Source organism: Pongo pygmaeus, chromosome 2, assembly GCF_028885625.2.
Source record: "Pongo pygmaeus isolate AG05252 chromosome 2, NHGRI_mPonPyg2-v2.0_pri, whole genome shotgun sequence".
NCBI lineage: Eukaryota > Metazoa > Chordata > Mammalia > Primates > Hominidae > Pongo > Pongo pygmaeus.
The window spans coordinates 126,664,059-126,687,092 of NC_085930.1; the positions used below are offsets into that span (position 1 = coordinate 126,664,059).

Sequence of the window (23,034 nt, forward strand, 5' to 3'; positions counted from 1 at the left end):
TTAAAATGAAACTATGCTTCACAGGTGGGAGTGGGTTGAGCATAGGGGCTCAAGAGCCCTGTTACAGGATTTTCTGGGGTTTAAATACCCTCTAGAGGTTTCCATTGGTTACTTGGTGTATGCCCTATGTAAATGAAGAGGATGAAGTAAAGTTACAGTCATTTACTTGGGGTACGCCCAATGTAAATGGAGAGGATATTTCCTGTCATAGCTAAAGTGTTTTCATTTAATTTAGTTCTAGGAAGTCAGCATGAATTGGCCTTATGTTCCCTGCCTCCAGACTCTAGTCTCCTGCCTGCATCCCACACTCTAGTTTGAGGGAAATTACGATAAAGTTACTCCCTGTGTGGCCTTGGCCTCAGTATCTTTTCAAGCTATTATCTTTTAGTCCACCACCAACCAACAGTCACTGTCAAACATACTCAAGCCCTGAGTTCCCCATGTTTTCACCCCTCTTCCTCATTTTCTCCTTATCTACTTCCCAGAAATAACTGCTATATAACATAGAAGAATAAATCACTAATTGTGAGAACTCACACATTGGCCTCAGAGAAGATATTTTGGGTAAAGGACATTCCTTGGTCCTCAAATGTCATTAAATCTGTGTTTTCTGTTGACAGGTGTCTTTGTATCTGCTCAGCAAATGGGAATAGGGAGACAGAGTGAAATTGGTTGTGAGAAAGTTGCCAAAGGCCATGGCCATTGGTTTTCACATATTCAGTGAGGGAACTTCCGCTTCAGAGATGAAAGAGGAATGCATTTCTTTTGTTCTTTAGCCATGTAAGATTACAGATTTAGGATCTATTTGCCCAGCATTTTTTGAGCAAATATGGTGATGATTCAGGTTAAGACATCTATAATTCTTAAAAGTGACTTTGAAATATGTGTTAGCTATCTGTTAAAATAAAAATGCCTTATTTTGCTTAAAAATCTTAAAACACAGATTTTAATACTGTACCAAAGCAATAATCAAAAATTATTTACATGTTCATGAATTTGTTTTAATAGAACAAATTTTAATTTGGAAAATATTGTTGACTCTGTCCTCAGTGATTAAACCACACTGAAAAACAAATGTAATCTTTATCTTAAAACTGTGCATATCTGTCACGAAGGTATTTTCAGTCTTTAATTGATGGACATAGCATTTGGAACAGGATAGATATTACAGATTATCTCTCTGTCTTACAGATGTGAGGAAATTAATATCTACCCAACCTCACCTCCAAAGTCAAACAGCCTATTAAGGCCACAGAACAGTTTAAAAGTCAATTCATGTGATAAATGTTATTTTAAAAAATAGTCTGTTTTCTTCATGGCACCTAATAAATTTTTGATCAATCAATCAATCAATTAATTAGTACATTAGTTGTCTCCTTTACTGGAATGTAAACTCCATGAGGCCAGGTACTTTGTGTGTGTTTGTTTGCTCCTGTATTCTACTACGTTCTCCTGGCACATAGTATTGCTTGGAGATGAACGGGTAAATGTGCCGGATAGGGGTTTCCATGAACTAGGGGCAAAGATCAGGAGGGAGGCTAACATGGGTGGGACAGGGTGAGAGTAGGCTGCCACTCGTGTTTTGAGATCATACATACTTTTACCAAACTGGACCTAATGGAAAGGACAACTGACACCCCTGTCACCACTACCAACATTTTTACCTATAATAGTAAAGGTTCTTGGTCTATCTGACTTTGACTTTAATAGACTGAAGGTCAACTATTTGGTTGTCCACTCAGAACTCCTCAGAATTCAGGAATATGACAGTCCCTTCTTCACTACCATATTTATTCTGCTGCCTGTTTTTTTCTAGCTCACTTATTGTCACAGTCCCTATGAAATATGACAGATCTCTCTATGTAATAATAATGCCACTTTGCATTTGTATAGTACTTAGTATTTTTCATGGCACTTGCACATTTATTATCTCATGAACAGATTCTACATAAATTGGAGTGTCGCATGAAATGATCTGAAATCAATTGTGTCATTCGGTCAATGTCCACTGATCCTAGTGGAGAGATGAAAATTGAGTCTGATTTGACTCATCATTTTGCAGTAAAAACAAGAAACTAATTAAAGGCAGATCAACAGCTACACTGGTAATCACAGGTCCTGGTTTGCATAATGCAGTGTCAGTCTCTTCTGCTTTTTACTGTTATGAATTTTGTGTATATTAGATGTAAAATGTTTCCCTAACTTGAAGAAGTATTGCATTAATCTATCAAATAATGGATCGGTTTTAGTTGTAGCAGTTATCTACCACTCATTCATAAAAAATACATTGATAACTCTTCCAGGTGGAGTGTCTTGTCACTCTGGTTCATAAAATATTATTTAGAGGTCTGAATCATGTGTAGGGGTGAAGATAACTTCCTCCTTCCTCACCCTTCTGAAGGTTTGATAATTTGAGTCTATAAAACAAATGCATAATAGACAGATTGATAGGAGAAAGGTATACAAATTATTACTTGCACATGTGCACATGAGAACAATAAGAAATATGAAAACTCAGAAAAGGCCAGATGACTGAAGGTTTTATACCATCTGGAAGTCGCAGAAGGAATAGGGGCTTGGATTGTGCAAGACAGGTTATGGGAGGGAGGGACAAGAAAAGGCCTAGCTAGTGAAGGTGGTCTTGTCATACAGAGTGCTATGGTTTGAAAGTTTGTTCCCTCCAAAACTTAGGCTGAAACTTAATTCCCCATGTGGCAGTATTAGGAGATGGGACCTTTAAGAGATCACTGGATCATGAGAGAAGAGCCCTTATGATCTAGTGGATCATGAGGATCCATTCATGGATTAAGGAATTAATGAGTTATTATGAGAATGGGACTAGAGGGAGACCCAAGTGAGCACTCTCAGCCCCTTTGCCGTGTGATGCCTCGTGCTGCCTTGGGACTCTGCAGAAAGTCCGCACCAGCAAGAAGGCCCTCACCAGATGCAGCCCCTCATCCTTGGATTTTCAGCCTCCAGAATTGTAAGAAATAAGTTCTTTTTCTTTATAAATTGTCTAGTTTCAGGTATTCTGTTATAAGGAACAGAAACAGAAAACAGACTAAGACATGAAATGTCACAGGTAGCAGTTCTCAGAAAGAATAGATGGTGGCCTGTGGTAACATGTCTCTGTCAGACTTTCAAAGGTGTCATACTCTCCCTCTCATTCCTGAGTTAATCTTTCCTGGATTTGGATAGGAGTGGGGTGGGGGTGGGCTCAGAGAAACCCTAGCTGTTTATTTCATGAATGTAGATTTTCTCTACAGATGCAAATATTCTCCACAAAAGACAGATTTTCAAGAAGATTTCTGTGGTTTGCAGTTCCTTTGAATAGCTATATGGAAATATGCCAAAGAAGTGTTTTTTGGGGGTGAGATATTCTGGTTTTATTCACATGCATGTCCCTAAACACAATCCACAGGAGCTAGGTGACCTAATAAGAGGGTTTGGCATCTAGAAACCAGTCGTGGCCCACCTTTGTTATGGGACTAAGGAGGCTATTCTGATGGCTTCTACTCCAGTTTGTTTATTATTTAACTTAACATTTACAGAGACATTTGGTAAAAATGTTTGTAAAAACTAGGCCTGAATTTAACATTTCATATATTCAAATGTGTTTTGTACTTTAAGATGCTGCTTATATTTTAAAGAACTTTTAAATCATTGATTTCATTGGTGGTTAAGGCATGTTAATGCATAGCTTCATGCAACATGAGAGAAATAGAAAGCATTTAGAGAAGTGTCCCAAATGCCCAATATAAACACCCTGCTTTGCTATTTTTGTAACATAAGTGCAGAAAACCATAGATAGTGTTTAAATAGCTCTTTTTGTGCCTTTCTAGAATAAAGATGACTTAAACACTAACAAAGAAGAGTACATGAATAATACTGCAATTTAGGATTGCCAGATGAAATACAGGGTGGCCAATGAAATTTGAATTTTGAATAAACACCAATGAACATTTTAGTTTATGTCCCATTTACTGTATTTTTTAGCATATTTTTCAACTATTGCATTTTTAAAAGTAATTCAAATTTAACTGGCTGTCCTATATTTTTAGTGGATAAAGCTGTCAATGCTGGATGCTGTCCAGAAGCAGGCAGGCTCTCAAATTTGTGTTAAAGGTGTGCCAATTTCTTTTAGTGGCATAGTATATTATTCCACAGCTCTTGAATGTGTCATCTAATTCTCTTGTCTCTCTGTAAGAGGTCTGTGTTCAGAAAAGTCAGAGCTGTTTAGGTGTCAAATCTTTTTAATTAACTGCGTAATTGCAGTAGTCATCTATGAGCTGAGAACATTTCCGTGATGCCAGGCTTATAGACAGCACATGCTCTGAGGATAAGGTTTTGAGAGACTCTTCACATCTGGAATGATGTTGCCCATTGAATATCCCCAGTTGTGGATCTTGCAGACATGCATGAATTAATATATTCCAAATTGATATCGTTTCTTCCTGTACATCTGCTCCCCCTGTATCTGTGTTAATGACTCTTATACCCATTTAGTCACCAGAACCAAATATTTGGGAGCCTAGAGAAGGAGGGGATCATCTTTCCTTTCTCTTTTTCTCCTCCCCACATCCAATCAATTCTGAAGTCCTGTGGCTTTCATCTTCTCATTTCCCTGATCACCACATTAGTGGGCTTGTCTAGCTTTCCAGTCTCTTTTCTGGCTCAATCCCTTTACTCCTCCATAGTGGAGAATGCCATAAGGCTGATCAGGGTGCTCTTTAATTTTTGTGGCTCTTGTGGGACCAGGTTATATTTTATCAATGCTATTAAGTGCTTATAATAAGTAGGACCTCATAGAAAAGGATCAAGGCATGGATAGATCTCTCTACATTCATGATTCTGCCTAGTATCTTTTCTGCTAAGCTATGCTTATCTCACCATATATCTGAATATTATGTTGCTCACTTTTTCCAGAAAATGCACCGAGATTTATTTCCCCATGGTTTTTCCAAGTTTCTGCATCCTCATTAGTTCTCATTAACTCCTATCCTACCATAGTGATGGTTTTTTGAGCCATTTCTCGGCAACGGTTAACCTACCTTCAGCAACCATAAATATCCATGGACATGCACACAAACATTCACATACACATACAAACACACAGACATCCGCAATACATGCATACACACAAAAATACACACACACACAGACACATTTTATTCATCCTATATTGCTACATGCTGTACAATGAATTATAATTAGAACATTTGATTTTCAGTTTAAATAAATGGTACTTACTGGCACACAGACTTAATTATGTCACCTCAGGTCAGAATTTTATCCTCATGAGTTCAGATAGAGTTTTGCCTTCTTGAGTGCACAAATAGTGGATCTTAAACCTTCAGACAGAAGGTTTATGTTCTTTTTTCAGTAACGGTGATAAGTTAGTTCTCTTTCTCCTTTGTATTTAAGGTACTCCTGGGAGATGAAGGTGTGATAGCCAATACCTGAGAACTAAATGTACTTTTTAATAGACTCAGAATTAACACATTGCAGTGGGATGCGGAAATCCCTTTTCTATCTTTACCTGGTGAAGCAAATATTATTTGATAAATAACTTCAATAAAATAGACTTACAGTAGTAAGTCTATTTTTATTTATTTATACAATAGACTTTGTAATAGTCTTCAAACAATTTAGCCCTCACTGTGTCCCAAACTCCTTGAGATTCTTTTATTAATATTTTCTAACACTTGTTAAGGGAACATTTTCTTTTACGACATCTCTAAATGTCATTGTTTCCAAGATGCTATATCATTATATTGTCAATGAGTTACTTCTTCAATGATAGTTTTTCAATTTCTCTTAAGGTTTTAATTTCTTCTTCAATTTCTCATACCTGTGCCCTAGTATTTCTTTCAGCTCATTAGTGGTGAAAATAAGCTAGTTCTTATAAACTGTTAGTTGTCAAATATTACCATCTTATCTTTTGAAGAAAGAACTAGCATTTAGAGGATAAATTTAACTGCTAATGTGGTAATGCTGGACACACCAGGAATTAGGGGCAAATCTGAAGCCAGCAGATGTCCTGGAAACATTAACTCTTGACATCAGAAAGGTTCCCTGGGATGCAGAGTAGTCACCCTGGAGTCTTACAGATTAAGAAATAGCACACACACATATTTAAAAGGATTGCTTGAAGTGATTAGGTTTGAAGTGCAAATGGCAGCAGAGGTGGAAGTAGAAAAATAAATAGAAATGTTTGCCTTAGGAAGTCATGTGGGGGCAAAGACAGTCACAGGCCCAGGGCTTTAAGATATCTCCCAGGGAGCTATCTTCCTGTTGCAGATGCTCAGGCCTTTGTCCTGTAGGGTTGTTTTGTACACCTCCGAAACAGTGCTTGAAATTCGAGAAAATAAGCATTGTTGACTTGGGATGAGTTCTCCGCTCTAATTTATAAAATAGGCAAATTGTTTAGAGTCCACAGCTTTAACCCTATTTTCATCAGTGATTTGTAACAGAGCCTTCATCTCTGTGTGCACCTGAGGGGCTTGAGGAATGGAAATTAGGTGTGTGAGTTACCAGCATATGGTTTCAACGGAAGCCTTGGATGTGAATGAAATTATCCAAGGAGAGAGTAAAGTATGAAGAGAAGATGAATGAGCGAATGAAGGAGGAAGCCACTGAAGGGTCATTATATGGTATCTGAGAGGGAGGAAGGAACCATTTTTTCTAATATTGCAACTTGCCACCTTACCTCCTCTCGAGACCTCCTTTATTCTAGTTGAGTTTATTTTCCAATAGCATTTTTCACTTATTAAAATACTACATCATTTACTTTTAAGTTATTTTCTTGTGTTTTATTTCATATCTTCTCTGCCTCCTGTCCCTTACTAGAAGGTAAGCCGCATGAGGACAGATTCCAAGCAGGGAGAAGAGTGACTAGTACTTCTACTAGTCACTAGTGCTTAGTCATATTTACTGGATGAGTGAAAAACATAGCAGTGTTTCAAGAGGAAAGTCTGCTACAGACTGAATGCTTGTGTCTCTCCAAAATTCCTATATTGAAATCCTAATCTGCAACGTGATGGTATTAGGAAGTGTGGCCTGTGGTAAGTGATTAGGTCATGAGGGCTCTGCCCTCACCAATGGGATTAGTGTCGTTATAAAAGAGACATTGAAAATTTATCTTTTGAGGAGAAAATGGAAAGCTGTCCTCCAAACAAGTGCAGGTGCTGGCTGTGGGGAGTGAAAGCACACCAAAGATAGGAAATGCAAAAGGGATTTGAGGAGATATGGGTGGAACACTCACAGCTTGTGCTTTGTGATCTTTTGGAAATATGAAGCAAATCTTCTGAGATCTCAGTAGATGAGAATATGATAAATTTTTCTGTGGGGAGCCAAAGACATTTTCTGTGTTGAGCATGTTTTCTTCTTGTTAAAGCATTTTTCTTTTTTAACTTGAGCAGTTGATGAAGGGATGGCAGGGAATACTTTTCGTACATTTAGAACCAGCAGAGCCCTGTGGAAATTTCAGCCCCACTTCCCCCATTTCCATATTATTGAACTGAAAAACACTAAATATGAAAATGCTTAACTGAAAGACCTAGAAATCATACTTTTCTTTGCAAATACATACTATAAATCTTAAACTAGGAATTCTTCTTCCTCTCAAGAACAATAATTTGTTGATTATTTTTAAGTCAATACTGATGTATACCTGCCCTGATTGTTTTGATGCCAATTTATAAATTTCTTTATACCTTAACCCTCTGTCAAAGCTAACTATATTTATCTTTACTCCATTGGAGTACTGAGGCCAGACCCAAGTACTTATTATGGAACTGAATTAGCAAGCTACTTAATTTAGGGTGTGTGTGTGTTGAGTACTTTTAGTACTTTGTTTTTTAGTGTACAAATATGTTAGAGGAAACTTCTATTAGTACAAAATGTCCAAGGGAACTACACTTGTCTCCACATAAATTAAATCCAATTAAATTAAAAAATAGATTCACGAACCCTTGCAGATTATTTAAATGTTGTTTAAATTGTGTGGCAATTTCAGAAGCAGTGAACATGGTAGATATTGTCATTTCCCGCAACATATTTAAATATGGTCTTCCCCCTACTTATTATGCTAGAGCTGAATAGTAAAGGGAAAGGCTCTATCAGTCAGTTTTTTTCCAAATTAACACCTTATCATTAGTCACCACAAAGTCTCAGTGGCATTCAACTTCAGAATCACAGGTATGTGAGCCTGCTAGGCTAGTTCTCCTCCAGCCTGTTGGTATATGGATTGTCTAGGGGCAGACTGGTTCTGTGTGTCTTATGCTGGGCCCAGGCTGCAAGGGTGGAAGCTACCTGTTACACATTCTTCCTCTGGTAGTGGACTGAAGCTCCTAGAAGGATAAATGGAAGCCCTCAGTACCTGTTCAGACTGAGGCTCTAATCAGGTTATTGTCACTTCCACATTCCAATGGTGGTCAAAGGAAGAAAACACAGTCAAAACCAAAGGCAAGAACGGATGATGAACACTGCCCAGAAGAGGCTACAGCAAGGGTGGGATGTACAGAAGCTCCCAGAGCAGCAAAGAACTGGGGCCAGAAACTCCATCTACCACAGTGGGCTTGCTCTTTCTGGAAATAAACACATCCTTGGATGCATACTAGGTGATATTTATATGAGTTATTGGTATTTAGTGCTTAAACTGGAATTGCTTGATATGCTTCCTGGTTCATCTGAGGCTGGGAAATTTCAAACAGACTTTTTGATATCCTTTCCTGAAATAGTGATTAAGTTAAACATTTCAGATACTTAAAAAATAACTCCAGTAAAGCTTGAAAATTGGATCTTTCTGAGCAGATTCTCTCTTCCTTAGCATATATTAATGTCCTTATTTTACGTCAGCCCCGAGGTACTGAAGAGTGAGCCGTATGGGGAGAAGGCTGATGTCTGGGCAGTAGGCTGCATCCTTTATCAGATGGCGACTTTGAATCCCCCCTTCTACAGCACTAACATGCTGTCCTTGGCTACAAAAGTAAGCAATGCTCAGAGACAAAAGGGTCTCGTGTAGCTAAAAATGTAATTCCTTTTCTTATTAAACAGATCTTTGTGATTTGTATATAACTGCCCATTAAAAGCAAGAATTGTTTTTATTAACTGCATGATCCAGTTTATTTTTTCCACTTTCTTCTAAATATATATCTCATGAAATGGCTTATTTCCCTCTATAATTGTCTTTATTTATAATACAAAATTATTTTTAAAAAGACGTTTAGTCTTCTATTATTTATTTATTTATTTATTTATTTATTTATTTATTTATTTTTTGAGACAGAGTCTCACTCTGTCAGCCAAGCTGGAGTGCAGTGGCATGATCTTTGCTCACTGCAACCTCCGCCTCTGGGGCTCAAGCAGTTCTCCTGCCTCAGCCTCCTGAGTAGCTGGGATTACAGGCATGTGCCACCATGCCCGAATTTTTTATTTATTTTTTTAGGTTTCACCATGTTGGCCAGGCTGGTCTTGAACTCCTGACCTCAGGTAATCCACCCACCTCGGCCTCCCAAAGTGCTGGGATTATAGACATGAGCCACTGCGCCCGGCTGGTCTTTTATTTTTAGTTGCAGTCTGGACTACTCACAATCCAGCACCTTATATTATCCCATACACCATTTTATTATGAATCTAAGGTTAATTTTTAACTTAGCTTGGAGAATATAATTCCATGTTCAAGAGCTGTTTAATTGATGCAAATGTTTTATTTGGTCGGGATTTCTGACTAAAATTTGTGCGAAGTTATCCTGCTTAATTAGTAATTCTCAGGTTATGGTCAAGTATTAACTATTCAAAGGTATCCATGGCCCCTTTACTTCCATCACTCAGTCTGTTTGTTTTGCAGATAGTGGAGGCGGTATATGAACCAGTGCCAGAAGGTATCTACTCTGAAAAAGTAACAGACACCATCAGCAGGTAATTAGTCTCTCGGCTTCAGACATGTAGGGACAATCAAGAAATACCTCATGTCTATAATAAATCACTATTTATGGATAAAAGCTCATGAAGAGAAAGAGTCCCTACATAATCCAAATCTAGAAAGATGTTTGTGCATCATCAGCAACAGTGACTATTTGGATGCTACTTAAGTGTCCAAGAGGAAGTAGAGCATTCACTTATTATGCAACCACTAGAACGATTATTTGGAAGGGTTTGTAACAACGTGTAAAACACATTATGATATGTGGGTAAGACAAATATGATGTAAAGCTGTTTGTTACCATGACAAACCTCATAAAAATATGCAAAAAATTGGAAAAAGGCCAGACAAGAACACATGAAACAAAAAGCCATGTTAGATGATAAAGTTGCAGGTACTTTTTAATTTCCATTTTTAAACTGATAATGTGATTTATCATAATTTTTTGTAGAGAATCAGGAGCTCCAGCTATCAGTATAGCAGGAGTTTAATGAAAGTCATTATTTAGTTGTACTTCCAAAGTTTTGGCCAATCCCTGCTGGCCTGTCACCCATACTCCCTCCCACTTCCCCTTCTGTTTTCTCTGCTCCAGCCACATGGTGCTTCCCACTAGTCCTGGCATGCACCCTCCCTCTAGACCTTTGCCCTTGCTTTCATTGTTTCCTAGAACTCTCTTTCCTCAGATATATGTGTGACACAGACCCTCACTTCCTCTGGGTCTCTGCTAAAATGTTCCCCACCCTGATGGCCCCACTACTTCGCAGTACTCTCTGACCTCCTTGCCTGCTTTAAAAAGCTCACAGCACTCATCATCCCTGACATATTATACATGTGCATACTTGCTTTTTGTTTATTGTCTGTCTCTTCCCCACCAAAATGGAAACTCAAGAGCAGGGACTTAGTCAGTTTAGTTTGTAGCTTTTATTGCCCAAAGCCGTGGCTGGCACAGAGTAGACCCTTAATAAATATTGCTTGTATGAATAAATGACTCACGTATCTGGCTGATTGCTATTTCTGGACCATCTTGGGTACTTAAGTTGGGTACTTAAGTTGCATCTTGAGTACTTAAGTTGGGTACTTAAGTTAATGGGATTTCTCCATCCCCTCAAACTGAGCCAAATCCTCAGTATTTTGGATTGTAGAAATTCTGGAGTCACCCCAGATAGAATCCTTTTTCATCTGCCTTCTGAGTCTTTTAAAACTTGGGTTGGTATCTGTGCTAGCACTTAGCCCCATCTCTGATGAAATATAATAGATGTATTATTGTGGCTATACCCCTTTCCCTTTGATTTCTCCTCCTAGCCCATTGTTTGTACTAATATTACTCCTCACCTGCTTTTGTAGGATGATATCTAAACCTTTCTTTCTTTGGCACAATACTAATCTACAGTCTTATTTTTTTAATTAATTAAAAAAATATTTAAGTTCAGAGGTACATGTGCAGGTTTCTTATACAGGTAAACTTGTGTCATGGGGGTTAGTTGTATAGATTGTTTCATCACCCAGGTATTAAGCCTAGTGCCCAGTACTATTTTTCCTGATGCTCTCCTTCCTCCTGCCTTCCACCATCCAATAAACCCCAGTGTCTGCTGTTCCCCTTTATAGGTCCAGGTGTTCTCATCATTTAGTTCCCACTTACAAGTGAAAACATGTAGTATTTGGTTTTCTGTTCCTACATTAGTTTGCTAAGGATAATGGCCTCCAGCTCCAGCCATGTTCCTACAAAAGACATGATGTTGTTGCTTTTTATGGCTACATAGTATTCCATAGTGTGTATATACCATATTTTCTTTATCCAGTCTAGAATTTATGGGCATTTATGTTGATTCTATGTCTTTGCTATTGTGAATAGTGCTGCAATGAACATATGTGTGCATGTGTTTTTATGATAGAATGATTTGTATTCCTTTAGGTATAGAGCCAGTAATGGGATTGCCGGGTTGAATGGTAGTTCTGTTTTTATGTCTTTGGGGAATCACTACCCATTGTTTTCCGCAATGGTAGAACTAATTTACACTCCCACCAACAGTGCATAAGTGTTCCTTTTTCGCTGAACCTTTCCAGCATCTGTTATTTTTTGACTTTTTAATAATAGCCATTCTGACTGGTATAAGATGGTATCTCATTGTGATTTTGATTTGCATTTTTCTAATGATCAGTAATGTTGAGCTTTATTTCATGCTTGTTGGCTACATGTGTGTCTTCTTTTGTGAAGTGTCTGTACATGTTCTTTGCCCACTTTTTAATGGGGTTGTTTTTCTCTTGTAAATTTGCTTAAGTTCCTTATAGAAGCTGCATATTAGACCTTTGTCAGGTGCATAGTGTGCAAAAATTTTCTTCTGTTCTGTAGGTTGTCTGTTTACTCTGTTGATAGTATCCTTTGCTGTGCAGAAGCTCTTTAGTTTAATTAAATCCCACTTGTCAATTTTTTCTTTTTTTTTTTTTTTTGAGATGGAGTCTTGCTCTGTCGCCCAGGCTGGAGTGCAGTGGTGTGATCTCGGCTCACTGCAACCTCCGCCTCCTGGGTTCAAGCGGTTCTCCTGCCTCAGCCTCCTGAGTAGCTGGGACTGTAGGCCCGTGCCACCACACCCGGCTAATGTTTTGTATTTTTAGTAGAGATGGGTTTCACGGTCTTAGCCAGGATGGTCTCCATCTCCTGACCTCGTGATCTACCCACCTCAGCCTCCCAAAGTGCTGGGATTACAGTTGTGAGTCACCGCGCCTGGCCCCCAACTTGTCAATTTTTGCTTTTGGTATCTTTGTCATGAAATCTTTGCCTGTGCCTATGTTCTGAATGGTATTGCCTAGGTTGTCTTCCAGGGTTTTTATAGTTTTGGGTTTCACATTTAAGTCTTTAATCTGTCTTGAGTTGACTTTTGTATATGGGGTTCAGTTCAGATTTTTGTAAAGGGGTTCAATTTCAGTTTTCTGCATCTGGCTAGCCGGTTATCCCAGCACCATTTATTACATAGGGAATCTTTTCCCCATTGCTTGTTTTTGTCAGGTTTGTTGAAGATCAGATGGTTGTAGGTGTGCAGCCTTATTTCTGGGTTCTCTTTTCCGTTCCATTGGTCTATGTGTCTGTTTTTGTATCAATACCATGCTGTTTTGGTTACTGTAGCCCTGTAGTATAGTTTGAAGTCAGGTAGCATGATGACTCAAGCTTCGTTTTTTTTTTTGCTTAGGATTGTCTTGGCTATTCAGGTGCCCTTTTGGTTCCATGTAAATTTAAAAATCTTTTTTTTAGTGGTGTGAAGAATGTCACTGGTAATTTGATAAGAATAGCATTGAATCTACAAATTGCTTTGGGCAGTATTGTCATTTTAGTGATATTGATTCTTCCTATCTGTGTGCATGGGATATTTTTCCATTTGTTTGTGTCATCTCTGATTTCTTTGATCAGTGTTTTGTAGTTCTCTTTGTAAAGCTCTTTTACTGGTTAGCTGTATTCCTAGGTATTTTATTCTTTTTGTGGCAATCGTGAATGGGATTGCATTCCTGATCTGGCTCTTGGCTTGACCCACAGCCGATGTTATACTGAATGGGCAGGAACTGGAAGCATTTCTCTTGAAAATCAGCACAAGACTTCTACACAGTAATCACAGTAATTTTCTCTTGAAAATCAGCACAATACTTCAACATAGTATTGACGAGTTAATGGGTGAAGCACACCAATATGGCACATGTATACATATGTAACTAACCTGCACATTGTGCACATGTACCCTAAAACTTGAAGTATAATAAAAATAAAAAGAAAGTACTGGTCAGAGCAGTCAGGCAAGGGAAAGAAAGGGCATCCATATAGGAAGAGAAGAAGTCAAACTATCCCTGTTTGCAGATGACATTATCCTATATCTAGAAAACCCAATAGTATTGGCTCAAAAGCTCCTTAAGCTTATAAACAACTTCAGTGAAGTTTGCAGGATACAAAACCAATGTGCAAAAATCACTAGCATTTCTATACAACAACAGTGAAGCCGAAATCTACAGTCTTAAGGCCTCAGGCTCTGAAGACAGGCCTACCTGGGGCTAAGTCATGTAAACAGTTGCAAACTCTAAAAAGTGATTTGAGGCCAGGTGCGGTGGCTCACACCTGTGATCCCAGCACTTTGGGAGGCTGAGGCAGGCAGGTCACCTGAGGTCAGGTGTTTGAGAGCAGCCTGGCCAACATGGTGAAACCCCGTCTCTATTAAAAATACAAAAATTAGCCAGGCCTGGTGGTGTGCGCCTGTAATTCCAGCTACTTGAGAGGCTGAGGCAGGAGAATCACCTGAATCTGGGAGGTGGAGGTTGCAATGAGCTGAGATTGGGCTATTGCACTCCAGCCTGAGTGAAAAGAGCAAAACTCCATCTCAAAAAAAATTTTTTAATAAAAATAAAAAAAAGAGTGATTTGACCATTATTTCCGCATCCCTGTTTTCTGATCTAGTAGAATGAGAATCATAATAGTACCAGTCTCATTAGGCTGATGTGATGATTACACAAAGTAACATATGCAAATCACTTAGGATAGGGCTTGCAGAATGGTAAATACTTGAGCAATTTTGGCAATTATCATGGTTAATACTATGGGAAATGAGACGAACCTGTCTTTAAATCATTTGATTCCACAAATACTGGATCATGCCTTGTTGCTAATGAATCCAAATACATTTAAACTGCTCAACTCTATGATTTGTTCTTGTTCTCTATTGTTTTTTGGAAAGTACATTAAAAATTGACAGAGTCGTCAGAGGTGTCAAGACAAAAGTACCACATTTGCTCATTTAATTTCTCCTTTTAATAGGTATTTGAGTGCCACAAAGGGCGAGGGAGGGGTAGCGCAAATAACAAGGTGCAGAGACATTGCTTTGATTTTGTGAATCTGGGCAAATAGGACTGTAAATCTCTTCTGAAACTAATAGACCCTGGCTATGGCTACCCAGGACTCTTGGGGTTAACATATTAGTAGGGGAGTCAGATAGCAACATTAGAGTGTAAAGGTTTAGAGCGTCACCAGGTCTGGAGTCAACTGGATTCTAATGCCCCTCTTCCACTCAAATTAACTTCCCTGAGGCCCAATTTTCTCATCTATGATGTGTGGGCAGCAGTAGTAATTACTTTGTAGCAGGACGAGCCACAGGCAAGAACCCCTCTGACACTGAGTTGTAGAAGGAAAGGGCTTTATTCAGCTGGGAGCATTGGCAGACTCACATCTCCAAAAACTGAGCTCCCCGAGTGAGCAATTCCTGTCCCTTTTAAGGGCTTACAACTCTAAGGGGGTCTGTGTGAAAGGATCGTGATCGATTGATCAAGCAGGGCGTACTTGACTCGGGGCTGCATGCACTGGTAATCAGGACAGAACAGAATAGGACAGGGATTTTCACGATGCTTTTCCATACAATGTCTGAAATCTATAGATAACACAAGCAGTTGATTTTTAACTAACAGGTCCACGGTGCGGTGCTGGGCTATTTGCCTGTGGATTCCATTTCTGCCTTTTAGTTTTTACTTCTTTCTTTGGAGGCAGAAATTGGGCATAAGACAATATGAGGGTGGTCTCCTCCCTTAACTTCATGGGCTTGTTTTAAAGCTTAAATAAGATAGTGCTTCTGACACACTTAACACGGTACCCAGCAAGTGGTAGGCACTCAATAAAATTAGGTATTATTATTATTAATAATGATATTGTATTATTTACAGAATGAAGTCTATAAAGCAAATTGTGATAAATGTGATGAAAAATGGTACAGGGGGCAATGAGAGATTACAGAAGGACCTGTCTTACTCTGGGAATTTGCGAAAAGTTTCCCTGAAGAAAGGACATGTAATCTGAGAACCTGGAACATTCATTAACTCTCAAATAGTAAGCAGCATTTCGCAGACCAGCGTCTGTGAAGGCTTTGCTGAGGGAAAGAGCTTCTTAATTTGAGATTGCTTTTAATTCAAAATACTAAGATGCCATAATAAGTTAGAACTGACAATTCAACTTTATATCTGACAATAAATTAAGATTACAGGGTGCATTCTGTAATAAATTTATTTTCGTTTAAAGTTAAGACTCCTCATTGTCTGGGTTTACATTCCAAATAAAGTTTTATTTTTAGAAAATTTGACTTAAAACTGAAATCAATCATGAATTATATGCAATTGCATATTTAATTTGCTTTGGATTTTTAGTGTTAAAAAATTGAGTTCTGAAAGAATTAGGGAACAAACTCAAATTTCCTATTTTCTTAAAGCAATGATGCAAGGGACACATAAAGGCAAGTGTTCTTAATGATCATTTATGACTCAGCAAAAGATCAGGCTCACAGCCAATCTTTAGTAATTTGATAGAGCCTTTGAAATAGAAGACAGCTCTTGACAGAAACATTTATTATAATCATTCCTAAACAATATATTGTTTCTAATCATATATATCTTCTTTCCTCTATTTTACTATCTTCTCATTATTTTTCACATCCTTGTCAAGTAGAGCTCACACAGTTTGCATTTCTAATGTGCAGCATCTTTCCTTTTTCCTGTTTGCTCATGTGGTATGCAAGCACATTTGTTATTGAAACTTGTCTTTCCTAGCAGGCCTTCAAATTGGGAGAATAACTCAGCAACCCTGAGGAGTTTGGGGCAGAAAATAAATATATTTTTTTGTTCTGCTCAGTACTAGGATTACTATTTTTACCTACCAGTATACTATTAAGAGAATGTTGTCTGTTTACTTTTTAAAAAGGAAGAACATTTCTCTTTATGTATAAAATATTCTATTAAAATGATTGCCTTATTTTTCTCTCTCTGTGCCTGGTTGCATAAGCTGCCTGGTGCTTTGCTTCAGAAGCAGTCATGAGGACTAACAAAGTTAATACTTTCAGCTAGCTCCAAGGACAAATGGATCTTTATATTTTTCACCCCTTTCAATTCTTTGTATCTTAAAACATGACATGAATGTAATTGAACAAGGTAATCTTCTAATTCTTTCCATCTGGCCTTTCAGAGTGGAGTGGGGACAAAGTGGATGAGATGAGAATATCCCCAATTTTTTTTAGGACAAGATTTTATGCTTATTTGTTTACAGAATCATTGGTAGACAATCTTTAGCATGTATTATTACTCTGACTCAGTTGCTCTTAAGAATTTCTCTGAAATACCTAAGCAGGGAGTCATTTCAGAGCAACGAGACTATCCTGGAACTTCTGGTAGGAAATGTTCCTGGGAATCCAAAAGTCTATGGCCAAATATTTTGGGTTATGGGTAGGTAAACTTTTTAGATGCTAGGCTGAGTTTGTTTGTGGATTTATTCATTGATTAATTCATTCATTTGCTGAATACCTATCAGGACTCAGATTCCATTGTATATGCTGGGAGATCATAGTGAAGAGGACACATGTCCCTCTTTTCTAGAAGTTTCCAGGCTAGTGGTGAAACAGACCATTATAATAAAATAATTACAATAGTTTTAAGTACTTAAGTGCAAATGGTGCAAAAAGAATGTACAAAAGGGGCTCAGGATATCTGTCTGAGGGCAGTCCAAAAGTATTCCTAATGGAGCCTGGAAAAAGAGTGGGATTTTGGCAAGTATATAAGAGATGATGGCTGGGAAAGATAAGACACCATTGGCAAAAAAAAAAAATCCAGCATATGGAATAAAATAAGCAAAGAAATGGGGGTATAGGAGAGACAGGTGCTATTTGGGGAAGTGCAGGTAGCCGCATTGGATGTGTTGCTGGAGGAGGGGAAAGAGTGGAGGAAGTTAAGGGCCAGTTCAAGAGAGACGTTGTATAGCATTCTGGGAATTTTAATTTTATCCTATTGGACCATGACAACTCTTGAAGAATTTTGAGTAGAGAAATAATATAGTCAGATTTAGGAATATTATTCTGGTTAGCAGTTTACAGTACAGACCAGAGGTAGACAAGAAATGATTGTGTTATTTAGGAGACTCTTTCAGTAGTCCAAGTAAGTGACGTTGTAATAGCCAAATAGCTGTGGGATTACAGGGGAAGGATGTGGATTCAAGAAATATTTAGAAGGTAGAAGTCACAGGACTTGGTGTTTGTTAAATGTAGGAAGGGATAGAGGATACATAAAAGTGTGGATTTTCTTTCCAATTTATTGAAATTTTACAATGTGTGTGCACTTCACAGAGATTACCTCATTCAAACACCATACCAGTTTAATGAGGTAGATACTATAATTATCCCATTTTACAGGTGGGCTATCTGAGTCTTAGAAGCTATGTAACTTGCCCAGGATCTGACCTAATAAATGGTAAATGAGGTTTTAAGCCCCAGCAAAATGATCCAGAGCCTGCATGCTGAGTTATGATGCTAAACTGCATCTTCTTTGTGGTGCCTTTTCCAGTGATGGCAAATACAGGACCAGGAGAGTAACCTTGGGCAAGGAGATGACTTATATGCCAGGAGAATGAAGGTCATTTCCATTCCCATGTACCATAATATGTAGCTATATAATTTATAAAACTAGTTTACGTTGCTTTTTTTTTATTTTTATTTTTAGAAAAGCTCAGCTGATAATTCAGCTGCTAATATTACCTTGAAGCAGCTTAAACATCTGCAGTCTAAGAATTTAGAATATCCACACTAATGAAAGGCTTAGATACTGGGCTTTTTTTTTTTTTTTTTTTTTTTCACCTGCCAGTGAGTTGGCAGTGATTTCAGAAAGCAGCCAACCCATGCAGGAGAAGATGGTCCCATCTGCCCATCCTGAGACCCGAAGAGCATCTTCATGCTCAGCCTGGAACCCTTACCTTCCAGCCCAAGTGCAAAGAGAATAACGCTGCCTCCTTTTCCTTCCTTAGCTTTCCAAATGCCTTTTGAGAAGGCTTGGACTTAAAGCTGTGCTTGATATCCATCTTATCCCAGGTTATCTTAGGTGAAAATACCATAGTGGACACACAGTGGAGTTTAACCTTGACCCTTTACACTCTGTGGCCTGCTCCCAACATTGACCAGAGTGTTATAATTATCTTATGTTATCTTAGGTGCCTCACTCCTGATGCGGAAGCTCGTCCAGATATTGTAGAAGTCAGTTCGATGATATCAGATGTCATGATGAAATATTTAGACAACTTATCTAAATCCCAGTTGTCCTTGGAGAAGAAGCTAGAACGGGAACGAAGACGCACACAAAGGTATTTTATGGAAGCCAACCAGAACACCATCACATGTCACCATGAGCTGACTCTTCTATCTCATGTAAGTGCAAATATTTCAATCTGTTCATGATGCACTCTAATGGGCTGTCTGAAGTTGTTCATGCTTGTTTTAAGGAACATTCATCAAAAGTTAGAAAAATAGTTACATGCAATATTTCAGTAGTATAGTTACATATTTATATCCATTTCTGTATCTCATACACAAATTAAAATAAGTATATATAACTGACCTTCCTAAGAATGAATCCATAATTTATTGTATTTTTGCAAAAATCAGAGGTATCACAAAGTTCTCTTAGCGAAGTTCAAGTTACAGACTGTAAAATTAGCAGTGCATGCTTATATTTAATTTCTTCAGCAATCTGACTGCAACTTTTGGGAATATGGATGAAAATGTGAGTTAATTCAGAGAAGGAAATAACATTTGCCTTTAAAATTTTTCGCATTGGTCTTTGCAATTTCTTTCATTGCCATTTGTGGTATTAATAATGTTGCCATGCTTCAAATCAGAATATGTCTTCTTTTTCTTGCCAAGAACCTTTAGATTATTTTGATATTTAAGTATATTTCTGAACATTGCTTGGAAAAGAGATGCCAAAGCTACAAATATCCACATGTGCAAGCAATGGTGCCAGTGATGCTCTTCTTGCTGTCTCTTATTTTCTTTCTTCTGTGTCTTTGTTGCAATCACGATCAATGTTCTGTTGTTTGCTCATGCTTTGGGTCTCCACTCAGTGCGACCTGGTAAGGGGACTTTCATCCTTTTTTTTTTTTTCCTGTCCTGGGGGTAGGCCCAAGGCAATTGGATCATAAAACTCTTTCTTAGGGTACCTGGTCATTAAATTCCTTCCCAGGATCCTAAGGACCTGCTCCATCTCAGCTGGGAAAATTATGTAAGAAGTTGGTCTCAAAGAGACAGTTCTGATTTCTTGAATAACAGTGTTTCCAGTGAACTGCTTTCTGAAAAGAAGGAAAGTACTACTGTTTGGTGGGCTTATCGTAAGGGATTTGGAATCCAGAAGTGGAAGACTGAATGTAGTTTTCATTTGGGAAGGAAACTCTTTCATCTTCATTGCCTTAAATGCTGAGCCTAGCTGTAATTTTGCGGAACATTCCATGATGATTATTTAAGTTATATGTTTATGTAAAGGAGCATATAACTTGGAGTTATAGCCCTTACTGAACACAGTTAAATCTCAGACAGGGAGTTAGAGCTCACTTTGCTTTTTATTTTACTACCTGACTTCATAATAACTAGGCAACAATGCGTCATTCTATGTATGTCATGTTGCATTCTAAATAGAGTATTCCTAGTAGACTAAAATACAAGAGATTTAGCTATTTCTATATATCTTAGGTATTTGGGGCCTTCTATTATTAAGTTCTGCACTGCAGAGCTACTTAGCTAATTTCCAGTTGTATGTGAAAGAGTCATTTCATTTTAGATTCATGTGGCTGATGTGGGGCTGAGTGGCATTAGTTTACAGTCTAACAGCAGAAAGTCTGTTATCTTTAGCAAAACACCTTGAGAAGGACCATTACTTATCTATTTATTTATACTTCTCAGCTTAAAAAATTCTTTATTATGGAAAATTTCAAACGTTTGTAAATGCAAAGATTGCTTCCTGTACCCATCCCAGCTTCAACAGTTAGCTATTCAGGGCTAATCCTGTATCATCTCTATTCCCACCTACTTCCTTCGTTCCCCAGATTATTTTGAAGTAAATCCCAGATACCATATAATTTCCTCTATCAGTATTTCCATATGTATTTGGAGAGTCATTTTAGCTGTAGAAATATAGCTTTCAGGCTATCGCCAGGTAAAATAAAGGGAAAGCTCTGAAGCTAAGGGAGGGATTTTAATGTTCCAGAGGTTGTATACTCATCTGTAAATTAAGGGGTGGAGGATATTATCTACCTCAGAGGGTACTAGGATAAATGAGTTAATGTGTTTGAATGTATTGTATGACTTAAAAAGTGGCATAAATTGTAAGATAGCATCAGTTATATAAATGAGCATACCTTTTATTAGAACAATAGTTTGTTGATGGAACTTGTTAATCTAGTGCTAACTTGTCCAAGTAGTCTCTACATTAAATCCTTATGTCAGGCATACGGTTAATCCATATATATTAGCACCTGCTGCTAGCCAGCCTCAGTGCCCTCATTGAGCATTCAGGTTTTTATGGACCATAGAGAAATGCTTTACTTCAAAGCAAAGTTTATATTCCTGCTTTAAATAGTCATACAATACTTTCTCCTTTCGCACTATTTTAAGTCTACTGATATATTTTCATTTCAAGGTTAACCAAATGTTAACTAAAAGGAAAAAATGCAGCTTTATTAAAGAAGCAAGAAGGAAGTAAGATTGCATTTCATCAAAAGACAGTATGCAGTTAATTGGCATTTTTCTCATTGGGGACCAATTATTATTTTAAAAAACTTACATCTACACCATTGCTGCAGAAAAATTATAGGTGTAAAATTTTATGACTCTTTTTTTCTTAAGCAGTATTATGATTATCTCATTTCAGATATACTGGAATGTTCTCCCAGAGCAGTTATTATCAATAATGCAGTTACACAATCCAGTGATAAATTATAGTCAAGGGAAAGAGAAATTAGTGGGTTCAGTAGAACTTTATGAATTCCCAACATCAATAAAGAGATCCACTGTGAATTACTGAAATTTTGCAAATTAGTGGGTAAGCAAACAATTGATAAGAAACATTAAAGGTTTCTGTTTCATGGGGAAGTATTCTATTTACTTTCATATTTTAGTCTATTCTTAATTATGGCAATTTTTATAGTGGCCTAGTAAAGGTAAGTACTAATATATGTTTTAGAAGGACAGAGAAGTCTTCACTAAAAAGTTCACTCTGTGTACTGTGGTTTACCCACTATGAAAGTGAAGCAAACCTTTCCGTTTGAAGAATGTTTTCTGATTCTTATAACTTAAAATAAGAGATCATAAGGAGAGCATAGAGTTGAAAATGATAAGAATCATGCAGAGTAAAAGGAAGTAAAATTTTAACTTAATGTGTAATAATTAGAATATTGTCATGTAGAGGGTATTGTGGCATCATAATAGTGAAAATCGTGATCCATGTTTTGGTACTGTTCACAGTGTAGTGAACACAGAGAATCATTACCCTTTCGGTCTTATATCCCAGGCAGAAAAATCAATTAAAGACATTTGTGAAGAGTCTACTGCTTATATCTTTTCCAACAAATACAATAATGTGTATTAAAGAAATTCAGCCTGACAAAACCTGGAGAATCAATGGAAAACTTCAATTCCATTAGAATTATTGGGATTTTATAGAGACAGCTTTAGACTAATATTTAAATGGGTGAAAAAAAGCATATTTCTATGTGTACAAATGGAGCAGAATTGAGTGTTCCAGGGAGACTGAAGAGAAATCATGAGAGAAGCATGCTCTCAGTGCGAGACTTGCAGAAATCACAACTACTTTTCCAGTGATATTTGACAGGAAGTTTATCTTCACCACCCCTTTTTAAAAGCTGAATGATGATTTCTTTTTACTAGTGTAGTAAGTTTGTTCAGTTTGGAGAACTGCTTTCACATCTATAACACAAAGAGAGAAAGATTGAAAATGCCTGTGGTATATAATTAATAATGAAGGAACAAGGATTTGTTGGATGCCTTCTGAATGTAAGGCATTATGCTTGGTATAGTGAAGTTTATAAAAAATTACAAACAATAACCCCAGTCATGAAGTAGCTGATAATCTGCTTGGAAAGACAAGATAGATGTGCATATGCAGGAGGTACTTTCTAATGATTCTGAACAGTTTGGGTAAATAAATGAGATAAGGGAGGGAAATGAATTAATGAGGCCTAGGAAGGATCTCAGAGCCAAACGAAGATAGGGTCTTGATAACTAGACAAGGAAGTCACTCCTGGATGGAAAAGAATAACGTTAAGTGCAGAA

At 37.6% G+C, this 23,034-nt stretch overlaps 1 protein-coding gene across 17 annotated transcripts in view; it reads left to right on the top strand.

Moving 5' to 3' along the window:
• Positions 1 to 23,034, top strand: part of NEK10 (NIMA related kinase 10) — a 264,785-nt gene that overhangs the window by 157,467 nt on the left and 84,284 nt on the right. For all 17 annotated transcript variants that reach the window (XM_054479800.2, XM_054479798.2, XM_054479804.2 and 14 more), the window contains 3 exons: positions 8,860 to 8,989; positions 9,851 to 9,921; positions 18,906 to 19,119. In XM_054479800.2, the coding sequence (XP_054335775.1) occupies positions 8,860 to 8,989; positions 9,851 to 9,921; positions 18,906 to 19,119 (415 nt within the window). The remainder of the gene's footprint in view (positions 1 to 8,859; positions 8,990 to 9,850; positions 9,922 to 18,905; positions 19,120 to 23,034) is intronic.